We start from the raw sequence: 25,582 nt of genomic DNA, 5'->3' as shown, positions 1-25,582 counted from the left end.
ACATATTAAGGCCATGTGCAGATTTCGCTTCATTACATATGGTGCTCGAAAGCATTCTGGCACACGTTTCGTGTGACAATTTTAAAATGTCCATTTTGTCTTAAATATTGGATATCAGAAGCCCATCTTTTCACAGTAAGATAACAACATCAATGTTGATTTAAATTGACCAATAAGTCGTGTTTGCAATGTCGAAGATGTGGGTGATATTGAGTTAGAGACTTTACCAATTTTATTTTCAAATTGTCTGTAGATTGGGGAGTTGGTTATGTTGAATCATAAGGTCTGTCATTGAGTTAACTGGCGTGTTTCGACTCCCAGGTTGTACGTAACAATGAATAGGGTCAGTCACCTGTCCAACCTCGTGGGTTTTCTCCCGATCCTCTGGTTTCCTCCCACTGCTAGAGATCCCTACGCACAAGCGAATTATTGAAATAAAATTGAACCATATTATATAAGTCCAGAAGTTACCTAGTTTATGTTGAGTGAACTTTAAACCCCATTGAAACCCCCCACCCTCCTCTCTATCTCTCTCTCTCTCTCTCTCTTTACTGGCTTTCTAATTTTGACTTTTCTTTCATCAACAACGATTTTTTCCATCACCTATTTAGCTTAAGTTAGCAAAAATCGTGCTTTGTTTTCAATATTCCGCCAAGTTACGTAAATCTAATGAACAATGATCTGAGCAAGTAGAACATCATCCACGTCATACATCTATTTATATAGTGTAAAGTATTATTTAACCATTCTTGATGATTTTAAAATAGTCACTTCATCTATAAATAACTTGAACTTCATCAACTCTTCTCAGTACACCAACAAGGTTATAATACAGTGTTCAACATTTTCACATGTATACATTGGCATACACGTAAAAGATCCCTTGGCAGTTGGAATTCAATATAAGAGTAGGCCGTAGTACTGCTGCCCAGGCAAAATTTCCCTCATAGTATGGCGTATGCCTGTCTTCATTATCCCAGCCGGAGCAGAACAGTAGGATGTTAAACCACATTTCATTTGATTTCATTTTATTAAACATTTGTATATACTTATACATTGGTAAATTTCATATTTCATCTTCCTAGTCATAAATAAATGACATTGTACACTATCTGTTCTTTTTGGTGCTCGGGGTTTTGTATCAGTATTGAATAGAAACACAAATAAAATTTTTCATCCCATCCAAATGACTAAGAAAACTTTTCAAGTTAGCAGTTTTTCGTTCCATCCCAATATTGTGGAATTTACAAGAAGCCAATAACTGAAATATCTAAGACTTTGGTTATCAGAGACATATGAAGTTGTTCAACAACCTAGATAAGATGAGGATGTGTTAAAAATTATGTAAAATTACTCCAGCTAATAACAACTCATTTACGACATAACCGTAATATTTAACACTTGATATATGAAGTACCCACACTGCTAGATTAGAACGGTCATCTCAATATATATAGCTCAATATGTAATATTTAACACTTGAGTTATCAGAGAGATGAAACATTAACAGCTATAAATGATATTGGTTTCTGGCCAACAGACGAATTACATGTACACATTACCTGAATTATATCATCTCACACCCTAGCAGCGTGACTTGTTTTACCTGAATTATATCATCTAAACGCCCTAATAACGAGTTCAATATGATCAGGGGTGAATCACCTGAATCATAACATCTCTTAACATAAGTCTACAAGAATCCGTTGATCCTAATCATAATAATATGATGGTATGTCAAACTTGTTTCTAATCATGTAATAAATGTTTGATTGAAACAAAGATAAGTCTATATTAGTTACTTCAGTCAGTAATAAGGTTTGAAATAGAATTAAGTTTAATGTCAGCACATATATATAGACTCATCAACACATTCAGCCTTGTCAGCATTATACAGGCTTGCCAACACATTCAGCCTTGTCAGCACTATACAGCCTTGCCAACACATTCAGCATTATCAGCACATTCAGAATAATTTTGGTATTTAGTAAGTATCTTATGTGGTTCTGAAAGGTTTGCCACTGTCCCTGTTTGTATGTCTTTTCTGGACTGCATACTATGTAGTTCACATGAGTGTCAGACAAAGGAAGAGAGAGAGAGAGAGAGAGAGAGAGAAAGAGAGAGAAAGAGAGTTATCTCAACTCGACACATATTAGGTTATTTCAGGGCAAACATATGGTTCAATTTTATTTCATTAATTTGCTTGCAGTGGGAGGAAATGGGAGAAAACCCATGAGGTTGGACGGGCGACCCTACTCCTTGTCACGTACCAGTGGGGAATCGAAACCACGCCACTTGACTCATTGACAGACCCTATGATGCAACAAGCACCCCATCCAACCCCCTTGCATACAAAAACAATTTAAACCTAAAATAAGCCATGTAGATTTCCTATACTCGTTATTTTCATACCTTATAAAATATGAAAATACAAGTGAGATAAGAACACTAAATTAATATTTTCAGGCATCTTGTATTGAACTTATGATCTATTTTTATGGAGGATCGTAGACTTCCAGTTAGTAATAATATTTTGTTTGTAAGATGTGGTTGTCTGGTACCAATATAGACCTATATAGACGATGTCTTGTCAGTTATATATATACCATGCTACCTATAGAGTAATATGATCTGCATGCCTACCTCTTTCCCTATTACAGTAGTATCATTATACTCCATTACTCCAACACATAATAAACACAGAGAGAGAAAGCCTGCTTAATGTCCACTCAATACATACAAGACCAGTCTTTTTAAATCCATTATATCAGTAGTATTGTAAATATTCGAAATTAAGTATTGTTTAAACCACAAGACCATTCCGGGACTACCGTAGTACCATTCAATCCACTACAAACACTCATAACAAGGACTACACTGTAACTTGGGTATCATTTAATCTTATTGTTTAAATCCCAAGACCATTCCGGGACTAACATAGAACCATTCTACTTCACTACACACACTGTAACCTGGGTATCATTTAATCTTATTGACAGGAATGGGGCCTTATGTCTCGTCAACAGAATACTTTGATCATAATTTTTATTTTTATGATATTGGTTACACATCAAATGCGAGAGACCATTTTTTTTTGCGACAGCTCCACCTATTGTTTTTTGTACACTTGGAATGTTGACAATTGAAATGTTCCAATGGTGTTACACTGTTTGCTTCAAATAATTTCAATCGATCTGAGCACCAGAAGAGTGTGTTTTTAGTTATTCATATGGAACAAAAACCTGAATACAAATTGATAGTGTATGCAAAATAACCATATGTTAGTCTCAGGTGGTTAAGACGCTGGCTCGCTAGTCTGGAGGTCGGGTGTTCGATCCCTGCATTGGCCGAGAAAGTTCATCTGGATTTTCCGACGTGGTTTCCCCTTGTCAGTGGTGCAGAACGGAGGGCCTGACAAGGACAGCTGTCTAGTCCTTTGGATAATATGAAAAACCGAGGTCCCGTGTATACATTGGAATGCATGTAAAAGATCCCCTGGCAGTTAAAATTTGATATAAGAATTGGCCATATTGAAGCTGCCCAGGCAAAATTTCCCTCATAGCAAATTGTATGGTGTATACCCGTCTTCATTAGCCCAGTATAGGAGCAGAACTGTAGGACGTTAAACCCCATTTCATGTTAGTCTCAGTATAATAGAAGAATCGTGTTAACAAGACCTCCAGCTCCATTCCTTTAGTGGACGCATGGTTCCCACATAAAATCATTTTTAGTTAAAAATAAACTGCAGGGACATCATACATTCAATGTCTGGGTTGTTGTTTTCAGAATATGAGCAAGACCACACAGAAGAATCCACCTGTATTTTGCATTATGATCTTTTATTAACTCTTATATCTTCCTAAAAAAAAATAAATTAAATAAAATAAAGAAACTTACCTGTAACAGTTTTGGTGGTAGTAGTTGTGATCGTTCGTCCACCATCTTGTACCTGTGTCTTCGTATCTTTTGTCTGTGAAATATTAACAGATTTATTAGTTTGAATCAAGGACTTCGAAATGGTGGTTGACGTAGGTTTTGAGGTGGGCGCAGGTGTAGGATTTACTGTGGTTGATGTAAGTTTTGAGGTGGGCGCAGGTGTGGGCGTGGGTTTTACGGTGGCTGCTGGTATGGATTTTAAAGTGGGTGCGGGTGTGGGTGTGGGTTTCGAAGGGGCTGATGATGGTTTGAGAGGTTTCAGGGATATATTCAACAGTTTAGACATGGTGATATATGTCACACACAACTTCAACAAATGTCAAATATGTCTGGACTAAAGTAACGTAATCCTTAATTCCAACACGAAATCTAAATTTCAGTATCACAGTATCATGAAAGTTTCACGAAAATTCACTTTCTCAAAATATTTGATAGATATCTTTATTTTAATAAAGACACCAAATAAAATTCACTAATAAAATATTGGCCAAATAGTTGCTCAGCACAGTAATCAAAGTTTCAGTATCACTTTGGAAAATCTCTTTTTATCAAAATAGTTGATACCGGTAGTTATTCTTATTTCAATAAATTTCCTGATAAAATTCACAAAACTAATAAAATATTATATCTGCTAAATAGTTGCCTCCCGCACAGAACTATCACAGAATTGCGTAATCCTTAATTTAAGGGAATCTGCCAAGACGAAGAAAGTTTCAGTTCCACAAGCTATCCTTATTTCAATCTAGGCACCAAATAAAATTAAGGATAAAATTCACTAATAGTTCCCCACACAGAACTATCACAGAAAGTTGCTAATCCTTAATTTCAGGGAGCCTCCCAAGACAAACGACGTTTCAGTTCCACAAGATGGAACCAAATTATGCAAATGTATAAAATGCCAGGGATTGGTGGCAGATAATTTTATTTTTAGTAACCTAACGACACTTAACCGATGTCTCAAACCTTCTCGTTTCTTGTGTTGTTTGTTGCAAGAATAATAAATATTTGTCCCCTTGCCAATATTGTCTACAGTATACAGATGTAGAGAGATAGAGAGATGTAGATCATATTATAAACTATTACGCAGTTTTATCTAAACTCAGTTTTACAGAAACTTCCAACGATGTGATCTGAAATAGTAACCCCCCGCCCCTAAAAAACATTGGAGGGTTTTCAAGGAAATGGAAGTTGAATATAGAAAAGTGCATAGTTTTATAACGTTTGTAAACAAGACATACTAGAACTCTCAAGGATGTGATCTGATATTGTAACCCCTAAAAAAACATTGGAGGATTTCAAGGAAATGGAAGGTACGATTATGCAGTTGAATATAGACAATGCATAGTTTTATTGATGTTTGTAAGTGGAAGTATTTTCTAGAATGTAAACATAAGAAATAGTTCAGGGTTTCCAAGAAAACGCAGCAGGTAAGAATTATGCATTTTCTTCTTTTCACTACTTACTAAAAGCAGTAATTAAACAAAAAGAAGTCGACCAAAAATAAAGTAAACAAAAAGGAGGGGAACTAAAGCAAGTTCAGCAGAACCTGGGGGTATGAAAAGGTGCAAGGATTTCAGCACCCCCAATAATTTGAAAATATTTGTTCCTTCTCACAGGGGCACCTGGTTCCTTGTTTTGGTTTGCTACAATGTCGAATAACAATGATCTAATAAGTTTTTGTGCATCATTTGAGAAAATATTAAATCTTCCTTAGTTTCATCCATGTTAAATCATACACAGATTTCTTTACATTTAATTATGAAATAATTTACGAGTTTGGATTTAATCGGATTAAAAAGAGTCCCATCAAAACTTTTCAGCAAAAATTACAGGTGTCGCTGGCTTGTGTTGATGATATCCTATATATCATCTGCAGTATATTTTCAATTTATCGTATATTTGTAAATACTGAACAGAATTCAGCTATTTTTAGACTGATATTCCTATTAAAGATTTAAAATCTCTCAAATGAAGATCATCTTAAGACTTTAATTGATTGATAATGTTTAAAATTGATTTAGGAAGAAATGATGATACAGCAGATTTTACAGTATAAATAGTATATCTAAGGTTTATATACATCAAGCCTGGACATAAGGTTTAACAGGACATTAGGTTTATCAGGACATTAGGTTTATCAGGACATAAGGAACCTGTGACAGGCTTGTTATATAATATATAATTGTATGGACAATGTCTGTGACAGGTTCCTATAAAGTCCAGGCTTGAAATACATACAGGTATATATACCATGTTTATATATATGACTGATATACATTGATGAAGAGCAGTATAAGTTGAATATATATATGGTTTATATATATATATATATATATATATATATATATATATATGACTGATATACATTGACCAAGAGTAAACTGTTAACTACATATCCATGAGGAACCTTGGCAATTCTCTCGAACTTATTCCAGTTGGTCAATCGCCTTGATTTTGCACAAACAGTGTTAATGAAGACGTGAATACCCCATGCAGTGTCCTATTCTACACTGATTTCCAACTGGCAAGGGAACTTTTACGTACACAAAGGACCCTAATTTTTCGTACCATTTGAAATATTGGACGCTGTTCCTTGCCAGGTCCCACAACCTTATCACCGACAATGGGGAAAATAAGCGGGACTTTCTCGGCCAACACTTGGATCGATCCCAGGCCATCCTCGTTTATGAGCCAGTGTCTTATTCACTGGGCCACTGTGGCTCCATATACATTTAGACAGTGTTCAACTAGGAGAAAATGCCAGGTTAACTCACAGCAGAGAGAGAGAGAGAAAGAGAGCAATAGAGAGATGTCAGGCTCACTTATGGCAAGAACAATCAGTAAATATTACACAGTGTACAAGTATATACAAGTTCATATTTTAGCATGAACAAGAATAAATTAATAAATTAATTAGTTATCTAAAGAAAAATATGCATCTGTAAATATAAGCTACATTGACAAACATGTTACTAAAAAAAACATCATGCATACATGCGGCCATAGAGCTAGAATTATTTACGTGGAATAAGAAAATCTGAAAATGTACAAAAAGATATATGTGATATAAGCATGTTGTGTTGCTAGGTCTCAGTAACCTTCTTTTCTGGCAAAATGTCAATTAGACTAAGAGTAGTAATTACTTCCCCTGTTCTCATGTTGGACAAATTTAACACCTCCTCTATTTAAAGTAATTCTCTCTTTCCCCCACCCCCAACCTTTAATTATGGCACTTTTGTCAACTTTGAGGTCTAGTATAGAAGAAGAGTGTATGAATTTTCAATTTCTGCCAGGTTTTGGGTGAATATTCATGATGTTCTGGTGAATATTCATGATGTTTTGGTGAATATTCATGAGGTTTTGGCGAATATTCATGAGGTTTTGGTGGATACTTATGATTTTCAGGTGGAAGGATCAGGAAGTAAACAGAATTAGGGTCATCGCTCACTAAAATCATGTCACTGCCTTTTAAGATTCCTTTGGCCAAGTCTAGAATAAAATCGAAATAGTCACTCCCCTTCCAGATTTATATCCGATGATTTTCACATATTGGACTCTTTGTTGTTATAAAGATAAAGATTATCGAAATGTTATAGGCCAATAAATGTCATGAATTTAACATTGAAGTCAATGGGGATTATTAGTCTGAATCCAAGTCAGTATTGGAGTTATCTCCCTTTAGTGTTCAAATAGACTGAGTGCAACATAAATTGCTTACAGTTATTTCAATATTTATCTTTTAAATTTTTTTCAAGACGCTAAGCATTTTATCTACCTGTGCATAGCCCAAAACAAAATGTCACCTGATAATATAAATTAGACAAATTAAATCATTTATTTTATAAGGCATTATGAAAATAAATATACCAGTCACCAGTAATTAATTTTAAATAGAGAGAGAGAGAGAGGGAAATGGGGTTTAACATTCACTTGACACAAACTAGGTCATTTCAGGACTAACATATGGTTTAATTTTATTTCAATAATTCGCTTGCGCGTAGGGGTCTTTAGCAGTGGGAGGAAACCGGAGGACCCGGAGAAAACCCATGAGGTTGGACAGGCGACCCTATTCCTTGTCACGTACAACCGGGGATTCGAAACCACGCCAGCTGACTCAATGACAGACTTTATGATACAGCGCGCACACGCTAACCATTCAGCCACCCAACCCCCCAAATTTTAAATAACCTATAGATAAATACTATATATTCTATTTTATAAGGCATTATGAAAAGAAATGTACCAGCAATTAAGTTTAAATAAATTTTGATAAATATTGTAATGTTCCATTTTATTATCCTATCCTATTAATGCTAGGCGATCATGTTTAATCCGACTCCCTTTTCTATTTCAGGGGATCACGTGGCTAAGTGGGTAAGACGCTGGCTCGCTAGCCTGGAGGTCGGGTGTTCGATCCCTGCATTGGCAGAGAAAGTTCATCCAGATTTTTCGGCTTGGTTCTCCCTTGTCAGTGATGCAGGACGGAGGGCCTGACAAGGACAGCTGTCTAGTCGTTTGGATGGGACGAAAAACCGAGGTCTCGTGTACACATTGGCGTGCACGTAAAAGATCCCTTGGCAGTTGGAATTCGATATAAGAGTAGGCCGAAGTGCCGCTGCCCGGGCAAAATTTCTCTCATAGCACACTGTATGGCGTATGCCCGTCTTCATTAGCCCAGTTTTGGAGCAAAACAGTAGAACGTAAAACCCCATTTCACTTCACTTCACTTCACTTTTCTATTTCCATCTCTTTTACATTTTAGGATTAGGGTTAGGGTCAGGTATTTAAGATTAAAACCTATAAATTCAGGGTTAGGGGTTTAAGATTAAACCCAATGACTAAAACAAAATCTTCAACAACAATAAAATATTGAGACACAAAAATGGGAGTCACATCAAACATGAATGCCTTCATGCTATAACTTCAAATTCTAAAAAATTATTTTTTAATTTCACACTTTGGTTGAATGATAAGAGGCACGGCACGGTAGCTCAGTCAGTAAGACATTGACTCGTTAACCTGTTCGATCCCAGTATTGGTCAAGAAAGTTCATCTAGATTTCTGGCATGGTTCCATCTTGTCAGCGGTGCAAGGGACAAAGTATAATCACACAAAACTATTTTATTTTGAGTGCCAGATTTTCTCTATTTTTGACTGAATATCTCCAGACACAGTCTTAACCAAATATATCAAAAAGTGACTTTCACAGTTTTTTTGCAAAGGGTATAAATATTGATTATTTTTTGTCTACATTTCGTAATAATTTTTTGACCAAATATAGGCTATGACTATTATGTCAATTAAAGATGAACTAGCCAGATGTTTAATAATGATAATCTATATTTTATAGTCTGCTGGAATAAATGTATGTGGGTTGTGTTTTAAGATAATTTGTGGAAACATTGTTTTTATAAAACCATTAGTGAAAAGGTCAGATTGAAAAGGTCAGATAGAAAAGGAAAATGTTATATTAATAGAGGAGTAGGGTATATGTAAAATATAAATTCTTAGCGTCCCAAGTAAATAAGAATAGTAGTAATGGAAATGAAATGAAATGGGTTTTAATGTCCTACTGTTCTGCTCCTAACTGGGCTAATGAAGACGGGCATACACCAAACAGTGTGCTATGAGGGAAATTTTGCCCGGACAGTGGCACTATGGCCTACTCATATATCAAATTCCAACTGTCAAGGGATCTTTTACGTGCACGCCAATGTGTACACGGGACCTCAGTTTTTCGTCCCATCCTAACGACTAGACAGCTATCCTTGTCAGGCCCTCCGTCCTGCATCGTAGTAATGAAGTTTACTGTCTTGTGATCACAATACTTGGGTCATTTAGAGACTAACATCCAGTTATTTTTTTTGTCCACACAAACTAGGTCAATTCAAGACTAACATATGGTTTTATTTTATTTCAATAATTCGCTTGTGCGTAGGGGTCTTTAGCCGTGGGAGGAAACCAGAGTACCTGGAAAAAACCCACAAGGTTGGACAGGCGACTCTACTCCTTGTCACGTACAACTGGGGAATTGAAAAACCACGCCAGTTGACTCAATGACAGACCTTATGATACAATGCGCATGCACTAACCATTCGGCCAAATTTTGCTGGAAGACAGCATTTGGCACAAATTCTTCATTGAATTTCAACCATCTTGTTGCAGTTAGCTCCACTAGAGAACAGACACTAAGTTAGTTGACCGATATTTTAAGTCCTAAATCGACAATTTTAGATGAGAGAGAGAGAGAGAGAAATGGGGTTTAACGTCCACTCGACACAAACTAGGTCATTTCGGGACTAACATATGGTTTAATTTTATTTCAATAATTCGCTTGCGCGTAGGGGTCTTTAGCAGTGGGAGGAAACCGGAGGACCCGGAGAAAACCCACGAGGTTGGACAGGCGACCCTACTCCTTGCCACGTACAACCGGGGATTCAAAACCACGCCAGTCGACTCAATGACAGACTTTATGATACAGCGCGCGCACGCTAACCATTCAGCCATCCAACCCCCCACCAATTTTAGATGAAAACACAAAGTATATTTCAAGAATTCAGAGAAGAATATATTCTGCTTTCGTTTAATTAAAATTGAAAAAGTTTAATTAGTTATTTTGTGTATAACAGATGTGAACCGGAGTAGGACCACATTACAAAATGAAATGAAATGAAATGGGGTTTAACGTCCTACTGTTTTGCTCCGAACTGGGCTAATGAAGACGGGCATACGCCATACAGTGTGCTATGAGGGAAATTTTGCCCAGACAGCGGCACTACGGCCTACTCTTATATCGAATTCCAACTGTCAAGGGATCTTTAACGTGCACGCCAATGTGTACACGGGACCTCGGTTTTTCGTCCCATCCGAACGACTAGACAGCTGTCCTTGTCAGCCCCTCCGTCCTGCATACCACATTACAAAACAGTATACTAACTTATGGATATGGTGGCCATTTAAGGCAGAGATCTATTCTCGAAGTAGATGGATCTCTGTGTGCAGAATGTGTCTTGTGATCACAAAACTTGGGTCATTTTAAGACTAACATCCAGATATCTTTTTCTATGGTCATGTGTGCAATGCTAGGGAGGTGAATTTTGTGGAGAGCGCTAGATCAGAGACGGTCCTGCGCATTTTATGACGTCATATGTGGATTGTGGGTTAGGATAAGGGTTAGGGTAAGGGCTAGGATCTGCAGATTTCGTCAGAGTCTCGAGATTTAGACAGGGCTAGCCCTAACCCTAACCCATAATCCACATATGACGTGATAAAATGCGCAGGACCGTCTATGATATAGCGTTCTCCGAATTTTGTCGGAAGACAGCGAATCCATCTACTCGTCAATGAATCAAAGATTCTTGTACGTGCACAGCATGTACACCAGTGAACCTCATGTTTTTTGTCTCATCTGAATGACTAAGTAACAATTTCCTTGTCATAAACGCAGGCATTCCCCTTGACAAGAGGGAAAGGGCTTGAAAAGTCCCCATGGTTCTTCTCCACCCACGGTGTGATATCAACCTGGCACATTCTGAGTAAGTCCACTGCCCATACCAACCAATAATCAAACCCCCAACACCAATAAGAAGTGTTATAACTATCACATCCCCCCCTAAATAAGTAAGAAGTGTTATAAGGTGTTATAGAAGAAGTAAGCATATACTGCCTCATGCATGACAGACGAGAGAAACATGTGTTACAACAGCTATATATGTTGTCACTGATTTACTCACTACAGAATCTGAGATGTCAAAATTTTCATAGCTGTTGGAGGAAGCAATGTTATCATTTGATGCTGGGGTGCTGTTATTTGTCGAAGGGGTAAGCGAGATATAGCTGCTGGATTTGTACAGAACTCTCTAAAACAAGAAATGTTAGTAAATATACATGCTAATTGTTATTAGTAAACAGTCATAACAAAACATTCCTACTAATTTAAATAACCAAAACATACGCCCAGCAAACAGTTTGTCTTGTAAAACATTTTTCTGAATAATGCACTTATTTTTTAGTGTTTAATGATAACAATATTTTACGAGGAAATACCTCATAAAATATTTCGTAATTTCAGTAAAATCTAAACAAAATGGTTTTAAATTTCTGTGAAATACAATGATTTTGGTGAAATACAATTATTTCGGTGAAATACAATTATTTAAGTGAAATACAATTATTTAAGTGAAATACAATTATTTCGGTGAAATACAATTATTTCGGTGAAATACAATTATTTCAGTGAAATACAATTATTTCAGTGAAATACAATTATTTCAGGGAAATACAATTATTTCAGAGAAATACAATTATTTCAGGGAAATACAATCTGTGTCATTTGATCATTTCGAGGAAATATCATCATTTTGGTGAAATTTGATCATTTCCATAAAATACGTCCATATGGGCATTACGAAAAAAGAGAAATGGAATTTAACGTTCACTCAACACAATTAGGTCATTTTTGGACTAACATATCATGCCATTAAATCATTATCTATCTAGCAGTAGAATAAAATACAAGATCTCCGCCATACTCTCGTTTTCTTCCACTGCCAATTATTAAAATAAAATAATTAATGAGTTAATCCCAAAATGACCTAAAACATTATGTTGATTCAAAATTCAAATCCATTGGTTTCTTGTTCAAGATTCTCATCTCACACTTTTCAACACATCATTCGATCAGGAACCAACGTTATAATTAACGTTACTTTACCTGTGTTTCTTCGAAATATACGTCAATACTCCACATTTTAATATTCCCTTGGTTTTATTTCTTAATCTAACTCAATTGTTTTTAGATCTAACAAAATATTATCACTTGACATTTAGAATATAACTTTCACGAACGCGAAACTTGTTCGGTTTTGATGCGTTCCGTAGATTAAAGCCGTTTTTGTTCAGTTCAGATGCACAAAAAAAATTGCACCACAAATCAAATCAAAATGATTTACATTTCGCTTAATCAAAATTCTTACGGAAATTAATCAAGATTTTTTAGCAATTAGGTCTAGAATATGAGAAATTAATGAAAAACAAATCCAGTTTCACACCTTCAGTTGTTCAAAAAGATTTCATATCAGATTCTCTGAGATCAATCAATTTATGTTTATATATGTTTCTTTAAGTCAAATATTCCTTATTTAAAGAGAGAGAGAGAGAGAGAGAGAGAGAGAGAGAGAGAGAAATGGGACTAGGTCATTTCAGGACTAACATATGTTTAATTTATTTTTTAATAATTCGCTTGCACAATAGGGGTCTTTAGCAGTGGGAGGAAACCAGATGACCCAGAGAAAACCCACGAGGTTGGACAGGCGACCCCACTCCTTGTCACGTACAACCGGGGATTCGAAACCATGCTAGTTGACTCAATGACAGGCCTTATGATACAGCGAGCACGTGCTAACCATTCGGCCACCTCCTGGCTAAATCCAATAAATTATCACTTCTTTAATTTGTAAAGTTGATTTTAAAATTTGTTAAGTTGATTTTAAAATTTTTAAAGTTGATTCTTAAATTTTGTTAAGTTGATTTTTAAATTTGTAAAGTTGTTCTTTAAATTTCCATCCTGACATTAATGAAAGCTGTTTATTATGATTTAATTACATATAGATTTTAATCAGTTCTTTGTCGAAAATAACGTGTTCCATTTAGTGCGGGTGATTTTTAATAAAAGGTCAGAATGACATTTTTATTGTATTTGTCCAATAACTGCGTCTATAAGAGAATATCAATCAATTGTAATTAGATCGCGAGGGAAATACTACAAGTAATTCACGCATGTTTAATACGGTAACACAGACAAAAATCATTATTAAATAAATGTTCTAGCTTTTGTCTCCATCACCTAAACAATGTGGGATTTTTTTTTTAAATTTCATTTAAGCCCCTAGTACCTTATTTTCTCTTTGTCTGTTTGAATCTGACTCATATCTCCCGGGTTGGGTTGCCACGACGTCCACATAATCTCTTACACTGCCATCTGTTAATGAGTCACTTTCGTTGCCAGCTTTGAAATAGATATGGCCACAACTATGCCACTTTTTCGATAATCTGTTAAAAGGTTTATCAACGTGGCCCCTATCTTCGGTCGTTTTATTTTCTTCCCACATTTTCAGCATATTTCTGACGCTAACAGAAGGAAGGGTGACATCTTCAACAGGAGTGGCACCACTAATAATTTCCATCTCATTGTCACACTGATTTTTAAGATCATCACTATTGAAGTTTTTAGATCGAGTATTAACATTTTTTATTTTTCTCTCTGGGCTAGGAACAGGATATACAAGACTACCTTCGTACTCAAACATTTTCTTAATATTGCTAATGGGTTCAATCTTGAGATCTACGTCAAATTCTGAATATGAGACATTTTCGTTATCTTGTTTATATTTTGCCACTTTATTCTGAGGTGTGTCGGTATTACGAGCGTAATGTGGTAAGCTGGAAGGTTTGATCGAGCTGGTTTCGAATACTTCTTGTGTATCAGTATTTCGAGCATAATGTGGTAAGCTTGAAGGCTTGGAAGAGCTGATTTCGAATACTTCTGGTTGATTTTTAGAATCCTCCAATGTGATTTCTTTATTGTCTGATTCGCCAGTCGTCAACTCAACCTCGTCATCATTATCATTTTCTATATCCACATCATCATCTGCTACATGCATATCTTCATTTTCTATAGCATCATCAGCATCATGAGCATCATCATCATGAGCATCTGCATCATAAGCATCAGAATCATCAGATCGATTAACCGCCTCATTATCTTGAATATTCAGTAGAGTAGCCGCATTGGCTTGTAATGTTTCCATTAATTCCATATTTTTCCGCTGAATTTCTTCAAAGTCAGTTGACTCTACTACATCAGAATTTGCACCTGGAGCTTCTTGCACACTATCTTCTTCACCATAAGACATTTCATTTTCAAGCGATTTTCCTATTTCTGAATCATTAACTGGTTTCTGGTCATCGTTCACTGTGGAAAAATCGCTTTCAGATGTTACACCAAAAATATCACTGTCACTAACATTATCAAATATTCCGTCAGTGTTTTGCGGCACTTCTAAAATTGTTACCGACAACGTTTCTTCTCCTGTTTGTTCCATTGTTAAGTCGATAGAGACATCTTTATCAACAATATCATTCACTGTTTCATCAACAATTGGTCTATTATCATCCAGTAAGGATGTTTCAGGTTCCTGGCTATTTCCTGCACCAATTCTTATTAGATCTTCGGTTTCTATGTTTTCGTCACTTGTCTGAGAAACCAGTTCCATTGTTTCTTCATCAACAAAAACTGACGAATTTTCAAAATTATCCAGTTTTTCGTGATTATATTGAATTTCTTCCTTTACAGTTTTATTGGTCACATCATCAATTTCGATATTTTCAAATAGATCATCTGTGGCTGGCGCACTGAAATCCAAAAGTTGAGCATTTTCTTCTAAAGTTATGAATTCTTCGTTGTTAAAATATTCTTTGTTCTGGACATTTCCTAGAAGATTTTCATTTTTGAAGACATTTTCTGGAAGTTCTACATTTTTAGAGACATTTTCTGGAAGTCCTTCAGATTTCGATATCTTTTCTGGAAGTCCTTCATTGTCCGAAATACTTTCTGGAAGCCACTCATTGTACGAAATATATTCTGAAAGTTCTTCGTTTTGGGAAACATTTTCTGGATTTGATATATTTTTGGTTGAAAGCTCAGATTCTGAATCTGTGGAACTTCTTTTGTTACTTGAGTAAACATTGTACCAGGTACCATTGTTCTCAGGTGACGTGTCAATCAAGCCTTCATCCTCCTCAAGTATAGATTGTTCACACAATGGTGTAGATTCAAAATAATTTTCTTGAACACCCAGACATTCATCAATAATACTAGGATTAACTTCAAACAAATCATCAAACTCGTTCATTTTTTCTGTAACTGGTTCCAAGACCTCCACCTCTCCGGATGTCCTGTTTAAAATCACGTAATCAGATGTGAGCAATTCGCTATCTGACTCCGAAATTTGAGTTTTTGAAGGTTCTTGAGACACAGGTTCGTATATATTTTTATCTTCACTAAAAGAACATTGAGACAGAAATCCGCTATCACTGATGAGACTACCGGGACTTTGTTCCGCGTCGTATCTGGGACTAACGAGAGACTGAGTATCAGAATCATTATCAGCATAAACAATGTTTATATTTTTATCATTAATGTCCGACGTTATCTCAAAAACCAAAGAAGAAGACGACCTATAATTATCTTCATTATCTACGAGGGCAGTAGACTGCTCTACAACAGAAGCGTTAATATTTTCAAATTCTGAACCGTCCATAGAAATCGGAACAATGATATTTTCAGTTTTAACGGAATTCACTTCATCAAAAAAGTCAGTTTTTTCATTTTCTAAATTGTCCGTTGTAACAGAAACATCTTTTTCAACGTCTGAATTGTCTTTAATTAACGGCACATCCTTTTCTCTCTCCATTTTATCATCTTTCTGAGAGTTTATATTATCACCGTTGCTATTGGCGACAACATCTGATTTATCCTCTGATGAAGTCGTTGTTTTTTCGTTCTTACTTTTTTCTTTAACCTTTTGGTTGGATTTCAAGCTCTTAAAGAACGATTCAAGTTTTTTAGTGCCATCGGATAAATTATTCTTTTTATGTGATTTGTCTTGTGTCTTGAATTGGCTCTCACTAACCTCGCGATTGTTTTCTGCATCTAGTTGCAGATCAATATTGTTCTTAGATCCAACTGTATGTAGTGTATTTTCCAAGTCGTCTTGTTTCTCTGTGTCAGCCAATTTTTCCCCCAAAGTTTCTCCTCGGACAATAGACGCTGTTTGTGTTTGCGCATTAGAATCAGTATATTCCCCACATAAATCAGCTGATGTGATTCCAGGGCTGTCTGACATTTCCGAGGTCTGGCTATAACTTTCCAATTTATTTTCATTTGTATCGCAGTTCATCGTGTCTATACTGGAATCTATTATTTCGACTTTATGCGTCGTATCAATGGCGACTTTCTGTTCAATTACGCTCGATTCTGCACGAATAGTTTCACTTGAATGACTGGGTTTATGTTTTTTGGCTAAACCTTTCAAATAAGATGTTAATTTAGCTGATCCTCCTTTCTGTTTGACCTGCTTTCCTTTAGATTTTGTACTGGGGACTGATTTGTCCTTTCGCGATTCCACTGGGACATCAACATTCAACGGATTCACAGAAATTTGCAGTTTATCTGAACACTGGGTTTGTATTGCACTTGTTTGATCACAGACGTTGTCGTGTTTACTGGTCGAATTTTCTGACGATATCTCGTTATCTTCGTCAGAGTCTTTCCCCATCCGTTTTTTATCCCCCTCGTTACTTTTATCGCTCATTAAGTTGTCTAGCAGACTGTCTGTTGGGAACAACTTACGCAACGGTTTAAAATCATCCTTTAAATAACTCGTTGATTCTTCATTTGATTCTAAATTCTGATTTTCTTCTGATGTTATCTCCTCAAACGTATACAGAATTTCGCTTTCTAATTCCTCCTTTGTTTTTGCGTCCGGCTCTCCCATTATATCTCCATCTACTAAATGATCCGAATCCAAAATTTGTATTTCCTTATCAACGAATAGATGCGGAGATTCAAGATTTTCTATTTCCTGAAATATATTTTCTACCTCCTTGTCAATGTCATTAACGGTATTGTCAGAATTTATATCACCATGACAACTGTTAAGCTCATCCGAACTATTAAAAACACACGGATTAGCCAAGTAGTTTTGAGTATCTTTGATAATTGCCTCGGTATGATTTAACGTTAAATGATTTCCATTACCACCCGCAAATTGCACTTTGACTGGATGAGCAAACACATGCCACGGTTTCTCTACACGTTGAGCCTTTCCGAGTTGTAGGGAAAATACGAGGGGGGCAGACTGCGCTCCATTTCTCTGTTGAAATCCTGGCATCCTACAAACTTAAAACACAAAAATGTTTGTCTTTTGACCTGTATCATTGTCAACAGGCGTCACTTAATTCACTCCTTATATGGCAATGTATTTATTTTATATCCTTATATGGAAATGTATGTTCTTTTTATCACAATTTATCCATCTTTCTGGCATTTTAAGTCCATGCTGAATAAAATAAAAATATCTACGTTACAATTCAACATACAGTATTTTGAAAGAAATGACTGCCTACCGTACTGGTATCAAAAGATATGAGAATCTTAGTCAAAAATCACTCAGAAATAAACAGTACACCATGGACATTTTCTCTTCAATTACTATATAAAAAACAAATTATTTCATTTCGTCTTTCTAACAACAAGACAAAAAACCTCAGATTAATTTCCTTAGCTCCAATGTACCTCAGAATTACAACACAAAAACAAAGATGCACTCCAAAACTCAAATTAAAAAAATAAAATTGATCCCAATTTTAAAATCACTATAATTGGTAGCATCTTTAATTTCCTTAACCCCAATGTACCATAGAATTACAACACAAAAACAAAGATGCACCCCAAACAAAAACTAAAAAAAATAAAATTGATCTCAATTTTATAATCACTATAATTGATATCATCTTTAATTTCCTTAGCTCCAATGTACCTCAGAATTACAACACAAAAACAAAGATGCACTCCAAACACAAACTAAAAAAATAAAATTGATCTCAATTTTTAAAATCACTATAATAGATGTCATCTTTAAGCTTGACCACAGAAATATCTAAATTGAAAATATTATTACAGAATAAAAAACCAAATTAATTCCTCTTGTGAAGGCCATGAGCCTGTCGATAAAACTATTAAACCGTTACAGATTGAAAAACACATATCTGAAACCACTTTATCCATTGATGTCAATCTCCTGTTCGACAACTGAAACATCCAATCTAATTCACCTTTCCTACTGTTAGAATTAGTAACGGGTATTATCGAATAAAAACAGAATTAAAGTCCCTTACAACAATAACAATCAAATTGCCCTTTTAAATTATAAGTCAGAACAGCTATTACGAAATAAAGGATAAAGGTCCCTTACAACAACATCAATTACCAAATTTTTGAATAAAATCGTTTAAAAAAATGATTGAATAAAATAGAGAGAGAATTAATGTCCCTAACAACAATAACAATGAGTAAAACAAAACTTACTAAAACCGGTATTTATTTAGTTATATCCAATTTACTAATAAACAAATGATTGATGTCTCGATCAATGGAATCAATAAATGACAAGTCCCTAATTCAAAATTCCAAGGGAAAGCATGTCAAACGGAAGGAGGCAATATATGACACAAGCTAAATTGATTACATTATCGCCTGGGACAGCACAAATTAGTTGACGCTTGCGACTGGCCTCCGCATCCATTCACTTGATTTGATATTAATTTTGTTGTTTATTTCTTGCAGTGTCTATGTAGTTGGTCTTGTCTGTGGGTTTGTCTTTTCGGAGGGGGTGGGATGGCCAATTGTTTAGTGTGTGCATGCTGTATCAAAAGGTTTGTTATTGAGTCAACTGGGGGCTTTCAATTCCCCGGTTGTACATGACGAGGAGTAGGGTCGCCTGTCCAAGTTTGTGAGTTTTCTCTGGGTCCTCCGGTTTCCTCCCACTGCTAAAGACCCTTACGTGCAATTGCATTATTGAGATAAAATTGAACCATGTGTTAGTCCTGAAATGACCTAGTTTGTGTGGAGTAGATGTTAAACCCCTCTCTTTCTCTCTCTCTCTCTCGTAACAGGAGATGTCATTACGGAATAAAATATTAAAGTCAAGTTCTCAATAAAACTGTTAAAGCACTACAAAATAAAAATACTATCGATCCAATTTTCTAACATGACGTTACGCAGCTCGACATTTCCTAGTAAAGGCTACTCAAACATCCTTCAAATAACATCCAATATCTCAAGAATTACAAATGATAACATTATTGAAGAACATTTTTATAGTCGGCTTAAAAGGATCAACTTTAAAATTTACATTTTTACACTGTTTGAATGGCATTTAGTAATTGAACACATAGAACTTTTGTGTTTATTTTTAACACTTTTACAGTCGACTTAAAATGATCAGCTTCAAAATTTAAAAAAAAAATGAAATCTGACAGGGTATAACGTCATACAGAGCTTTAAAGATGAACAGTCTAGCTTTAAAATATTAAACAAACATTGCAGATCAATAAAATAAAATCCTGAAATATCTTATATATATATTTTAACTAACAGTAGATTTGATATACAATCTCACGGCTCTAACCCTACTCCTTAACATAAAATATTACAATAATCTCAACTCCAATACCTTGGTTTATACTCTTATAAAATATTACAATTAAAAAAAAAAGAGAGAGAGAGAGAGAGAGAGAGAGAGAGAGAGAGAGAGAATGGGGGTTTAACTTCCACTCGACACAAACAAGGTAATTGCGCGTAGGGGTTTTTAGTAGTGGGAGGAAACCGGGGGACCCAGAGAAAATCCACAAGGTTGGAAAGGCATCCCTACAACCGGGGGATCAAAACCTCGCCAGTTCAATCAATGGCAGACCTTATGATACAACGCGCATGCACTAAACATTCGGTCATCCAACCCCCTATTTAAAAAAAAACAACATCAAATACTTTTTTGCCCCAACTGGGCTTACACTGAAAGCAGCGTTTTCATCCACATTTCATCAATTTCCAAGTGTCAAGGTTCATATACATGTACACAGGTACTCGTTTTTCACTTGATACAAACAACTAGATGCTTGCAGGTGCTCTGTAACCGCACCAATGACGAGGACAGACAAGGCTGGAAAATCAATACCTGAACAATGAGAGGGTGGTTTATTCACCAGAATAAGAAATACTACTTTACAGAAAAAAACAAATTTTCAACCCTTTTCTTCACTCCAATATCATCCATTATTTAAAATACTATTGAAATATTCTAGAGAATTTAATAAGAAATACTACTGGTCAGGATTTTGTCGCTCCAATATCATCCCTTACTGAAACATTTTGACATTACACATGTACGATATATATCAATAACCATACACAGCCGAACCCATCAAATGTACCATGTAAAGGCAATATACACTACTATTCGTATAACAAAAAAACACCCATACACACCTGATTGCATCAAATAACTTGTGTTATATCAACATTCTAATTCAAACTACTAGTCATATAATAAAATCTTTGAAACACCCTGTAATATATCAAATAAACTATGTAATATCAACATTATACTGTACTTCCCAATAATTTCAAGTATTTCTATTGAAAACATTTTTAATTAATATAAATAGCATAGATGATACACCTACCATGTTTTTTTTATCAATTTATTAAACTGTTATCCTGAAAGCTATCCATTAATTCTGTGTCCCAATCAAATGATATTCTATTTATATCTCTTATATTCACTATAAATACAGTTATAGGACAGTGATGTATATATACTGATGTATATATACATGTACGACTTACATGTGTTTATATACATTAAATTAAAGAGGGGGAGAGGGAGAGATATGGGGTTTTACTCCACTGGACACAAACTAGGTCATTTTGGAGGGGGAGGGGGAGGGGGGAGAGAGAGAGAGAGAGAGTTGAATAATTTGTTTGCACGTAAGGATCTTTAGCAGTGAGAGGAAACCGGAGGAACCGGAGAAAACCGACGAGGTTGGACAGGTGACCCTACATCTTGTCACTTACAAGCAGGGAATCAAAACCACGCCAGTTGTCTAAATGACAGACCTTGTGAACAAACTGAAATAACTTCGGAAATAACTTCCATTGAAAGATCCTCAAACTTTAAGCAAAATGATCAGACCTTCATAAAATAAAATAGATGTACTTACACCGTTAACTTCCAGACTGTCGAAACATTAAATAGACCTACAATATCCCTAGGTCCAAACCTAAATATTTAATCAAATCTCTCACCAAACAGACAAACTATTGACATAGAACAGACAATTATCAGAACCAAAGATAAATCAATTAATATTTAAACATGTATTACATATACCTAATTCACTGGTGAATAGTCAAAGGTTCAATTACATTTGTTCCCTATCTGCCCAAGGAAGACACACTTGTACAACATACATAGTTCAAATAAATTTGTTAGCTATGTGATCTGCCCAAGGAAGACACGCCTGTACGTCATACACCGTGCCATGAGGGTAGGTTAACCTGCACAGTACCTTAACCATCAACTCTTTTTAACAGATTCTGACAAGGGTTCTTTTATGTGCACCCGTCTTCATTAGCCCAGTCGGAGCAGAACAGTAGGACGTTAACCCCATTTCATTACATTTCATTTCACCTCTTTGCTGTTCATGCAAAATTTCCCTCATAGCACACTGTATGGCTTATGCCCGTCTTCATTAGCTCAGTTGGAGCCGTGTGGTAGGACGTTAAACCCCATTTCATTTCACTTCTTTCATGTCATTTAGATGTAACAACAAATAATAACAATTTTGAAAATCAAATTTCAGACAGACCCTACCCGAACATCAAAAATATATATTAAATCTATGAATAGATAATCTTAATATGAAGGTGAATGAAAAAAGAAATATTATAGCCATTGAATCTTGTTACAGGAAACCAGCAGTATTTTATATTGTGCAGTGGGTCGACTCATTGATAAGATTGAACAAAGTTATAAATATTCATAGAAAACGTCCATAAATACAATTTGTCTACAAACCGGGATATGAAAAGAATATATAATACTCTTAAAAAGATCATGAATATAGATGTCTGGATGTTCTTGACTTTGAATGGCCTGGATGTTCTTTACCTTTGATGTTATTTAATAATGGAAAATGTAAATATTTTCAAATCTACTAAATATACAATGAGCTGGAAATATTACCAGTGTTCCAAATACTGCATGAACACTGAAGTTATTATTAGGTTAGAGAGAGAGAAATGGGGTATAAAACGTCCACTCGACACAAACTAGGTCATTTTGGGACTAACATATGGTTTAATTTTATTTCAATAATTCGCTTGCACGTAGGGGTCTTTAGCAGTGGGAGGAAACCGGAGGACACGGAGAAAATCCACGAGGTTTGACAGGTGACCCTACTCCTTGTCACGTACAACCAGGGATTCGAAACCACGCCAGTTGACTCAATGACAGGCCTTATGGTACAGCACGCACGTGCTAACCAATCGGACATCCAACCCACCTTATTAGGTTAGGATCTATTTATTTTCCGATGAACAACATAAAAGTACATTATACTATAACAAGCAACTATCTCCTTCTATTCCCCAGGCACTCTCTCTCTTGAAGGGGGGAGGGGTTAGCCCAGTCATTCTAGTTATGAGTCCAGCTGCCATACTGCTTGACTACTGTACGTGGTCCCTATCAATTAAATGAAATGGGTTTAATGTCCTACTGTTCTGCACCGCTCTATCAAATACATGTTACATATGAATGAAATGGAGAAATGAAATGGAGTTTAACGTCTTACTGTTCAGCACCAACTAGGCCAATGAATTTCAGCTATATCAAATACATGTATATGAATGAAATGAAATGAAATGGAGTTTAACGTCTTACTGTTCGGCACCAACTGGGCCAATGAAGTTCAGCAACAATTCATATATAGAAATAACAAGCATACCATATCTTGTACATGACACTCACCACTAATTACAGATCTTCACTCGGGAATGTGAAATCGGACTGTATAACTACTCAACTCTACTACAAGTTCTACACTGCTCTCAAATTCCTTAAATTTATTATTCAGTATCTCGCACTCAAAAAAAAGTATTTTATTTTCAAAATCTACAACATAAGGTATGTGTGTGTAAATATGTCACAGACTTCTTGTAGAGACGACCACAGAAATGTATAAAATATTTGCGGTTTAAAATTTTACAGATTATTAGCATCTGTGTCGTGTAAGAATAAATAATATACCAGTAACCTTCACATCTTACGCTACTATCGTAACTTTTATTAAATAAATATTAACAATATTGACCCGTAAAGAAATGGGGTTTAAAGTCCATTCAACACAAACTAGGTCATTTTGAGACTAACATATGGTACAATTTTATTTCAATAATTCGCTTCCTTACGCTAGGTTCAATTTTATTTCAATAATTCGCTTGCGTGTAGTGGTCTTAAGCAGTGGGAGGAAACCAGAGGACCCTGAGAAAACCCACAAGGTTGGACAGACGACCCTATGCCTTGTCACGTAGGGCAATCGAAACCACGTCAGTTGACTCAATGACAGACCTAATGATACAGCACACATGTGCTAACCATTCGGCCATCAAACCTCCTATCAAATGCCAGGGTAATGGTAATAAGCAGTTATTCTTGTATTCCATAGAATTATGACCTGTATATTACAAAAACTGTTAAATCCTACTAACCTCGATGGACTTAAAACTCAATCATCTTAAACGGAATGAAAGTCAACAAAATTCCAGGTACAATAAACTCTTGTAAACTTATAAATCTTATTAACTTTGAACCTATGTGAAACTAATTAAGAATAATCATATTTACATCTTAAATGGAATGAAATTCAACAAAATTCCAGGTAGACCTAAAATAAACTTGTGTAAACGTATAAAATTCTATAAACTTTGAACCTATCTGATACTCATAAAGAATAATCATATTTACATCTTAAATGGAATGAAACTCAACAAAATGCCAGGTACAATAAACTGCTGTCAATGAACAAAATATCACTAACTTTGAATATAGGTAAAACTCATTTTCAAACACCAAATTTACATTATAAATAACTTGAATAATTCGACAACAAACTGATGCAAACAATGAAAATATTACTGACCTTAAAACCTCATCTAGCGTACACCATATTTACATCTTAAACGAGTTAAAAATTCAACAGAATATCAGGTACAATAAATTGTTGTGAGCTTATAAAAGGGGTGTTTTCCTCTTTATCCTACGTCATCGGTGATTAGGATGGCCGGCTGATTAGAAACGGAGATTTTATGTTGATAAGAGATTGGGTTATATTGTACCACTGGTGATTATTGTTATCCAGGGTTCAAAGGTCAACAATGCATCAAATTTCACTGTTGCATAATTCAAGAGATATTTTATTTATTTACTGTAACATGAGATATCTTTAACTTTAAAAGTGTTTAATGTTTTTAAATGTATTACTTTAGCCGTTGCCAATACTAAGAACATGTTTTTTCGTCCATGGTGGGGGTTGGATGGCCGAATGGTTAGAGCGTGCGCACTGTATCATAAGGTCTGTCATTGAGTCAACTGGTGTGGTTTCGATTCCCCGGTTGTACGAAGAAGTAGGTCGCCTGTCCAACCTTCATGGGTTTTCTCTGGGATCTCCAGTTTTCTCCCAATGCTAAAGACTCCTACGCACAAGCGAATTATTGAAATAAAATTGAACAATATGTCAGTCCTGAAATGACCTAGTTTGTGTCGAGTGGACGTTCAAACCAATCTCTCTCTCTCTCTACTGATAAAAAACATAATGAAATATTCAAACTATCTTCGAGATTTGTTAACATATGTTTAAATCTTATCGCTATATAGGTAATATCATGAATAATTCAAACATTTTTAATTGATTTTAGAAAGTTATGTGAATCGACAAATAATATCTGATCAGTATTTTAAGACAAACA

At 35.5% G+C, this 25,582-nt stretch overlaps 1 protein-coding gene and 1 long non-coding RNA gene across 16 annotated transcripts in view; one reads left to right on the top strand and one right to left on the bottom strand.

Moving 5' to 3' along the window:
* LOC126824910 (proteoglycan 4) overlaps positions 1-25,582 on the bottom strand; it is a 160,066-nt gene that overhangs the window by 36,920 nt on the left and 97,564 nt on the right. For 7 of the 15 annotated variants that reach the window (XM_056101777.1, XM_056101779.1, XM_056101778.1 and 4 more), the window contains one exon: positions 3,898-3,970. In XM_056101777.1, coding sequence (XP_055957752.1) covers positions 3,898-3,970 — 73 coding nt within the window. Of the gene's footprint in view, positions 1-3,897; positions 4,848-11,669; positions 11,796-13,829; positions 14,621-25,582 lie in introns of those variants that run through there. The other 8 variants (XM_056101776.1, XM_056101771.1, XM_056101773.1 and 5 more) reach the window with 8 other exon arrangements.
* LOC126825003 (uncharacterized) overlaps positions 4,953-25,582 on the top strand; it is a 105,624-nt gene continuing 84,994 nt past the window's right edge. The window contains exon 1 of the long non-coding RNA XR_008788493.1: positions 4,953-5,363. This is a non-coding gene — a long non-coding RNA (uncharacterized LOC126825003). The remainder of the gene's footprint in view (positions 5,364-25,582) is intronic.

This window comes from Patella vulgata, chromosome 6 (assembly GCF_932274485.2).
Source record: "Patella vulgata chromosome 6, xgPatVulg1.2, whole genome shotgun sequence".
Taxonomy (NCBI): domain Eukaryota; kingdom Metazoa; phylum Mollusca; class Gastropoda; family Patellidae; genus Patella; species Patella vulgata.
This window is presented reverse-complemented; position numbering and strand designations above follow the sequence as displayed.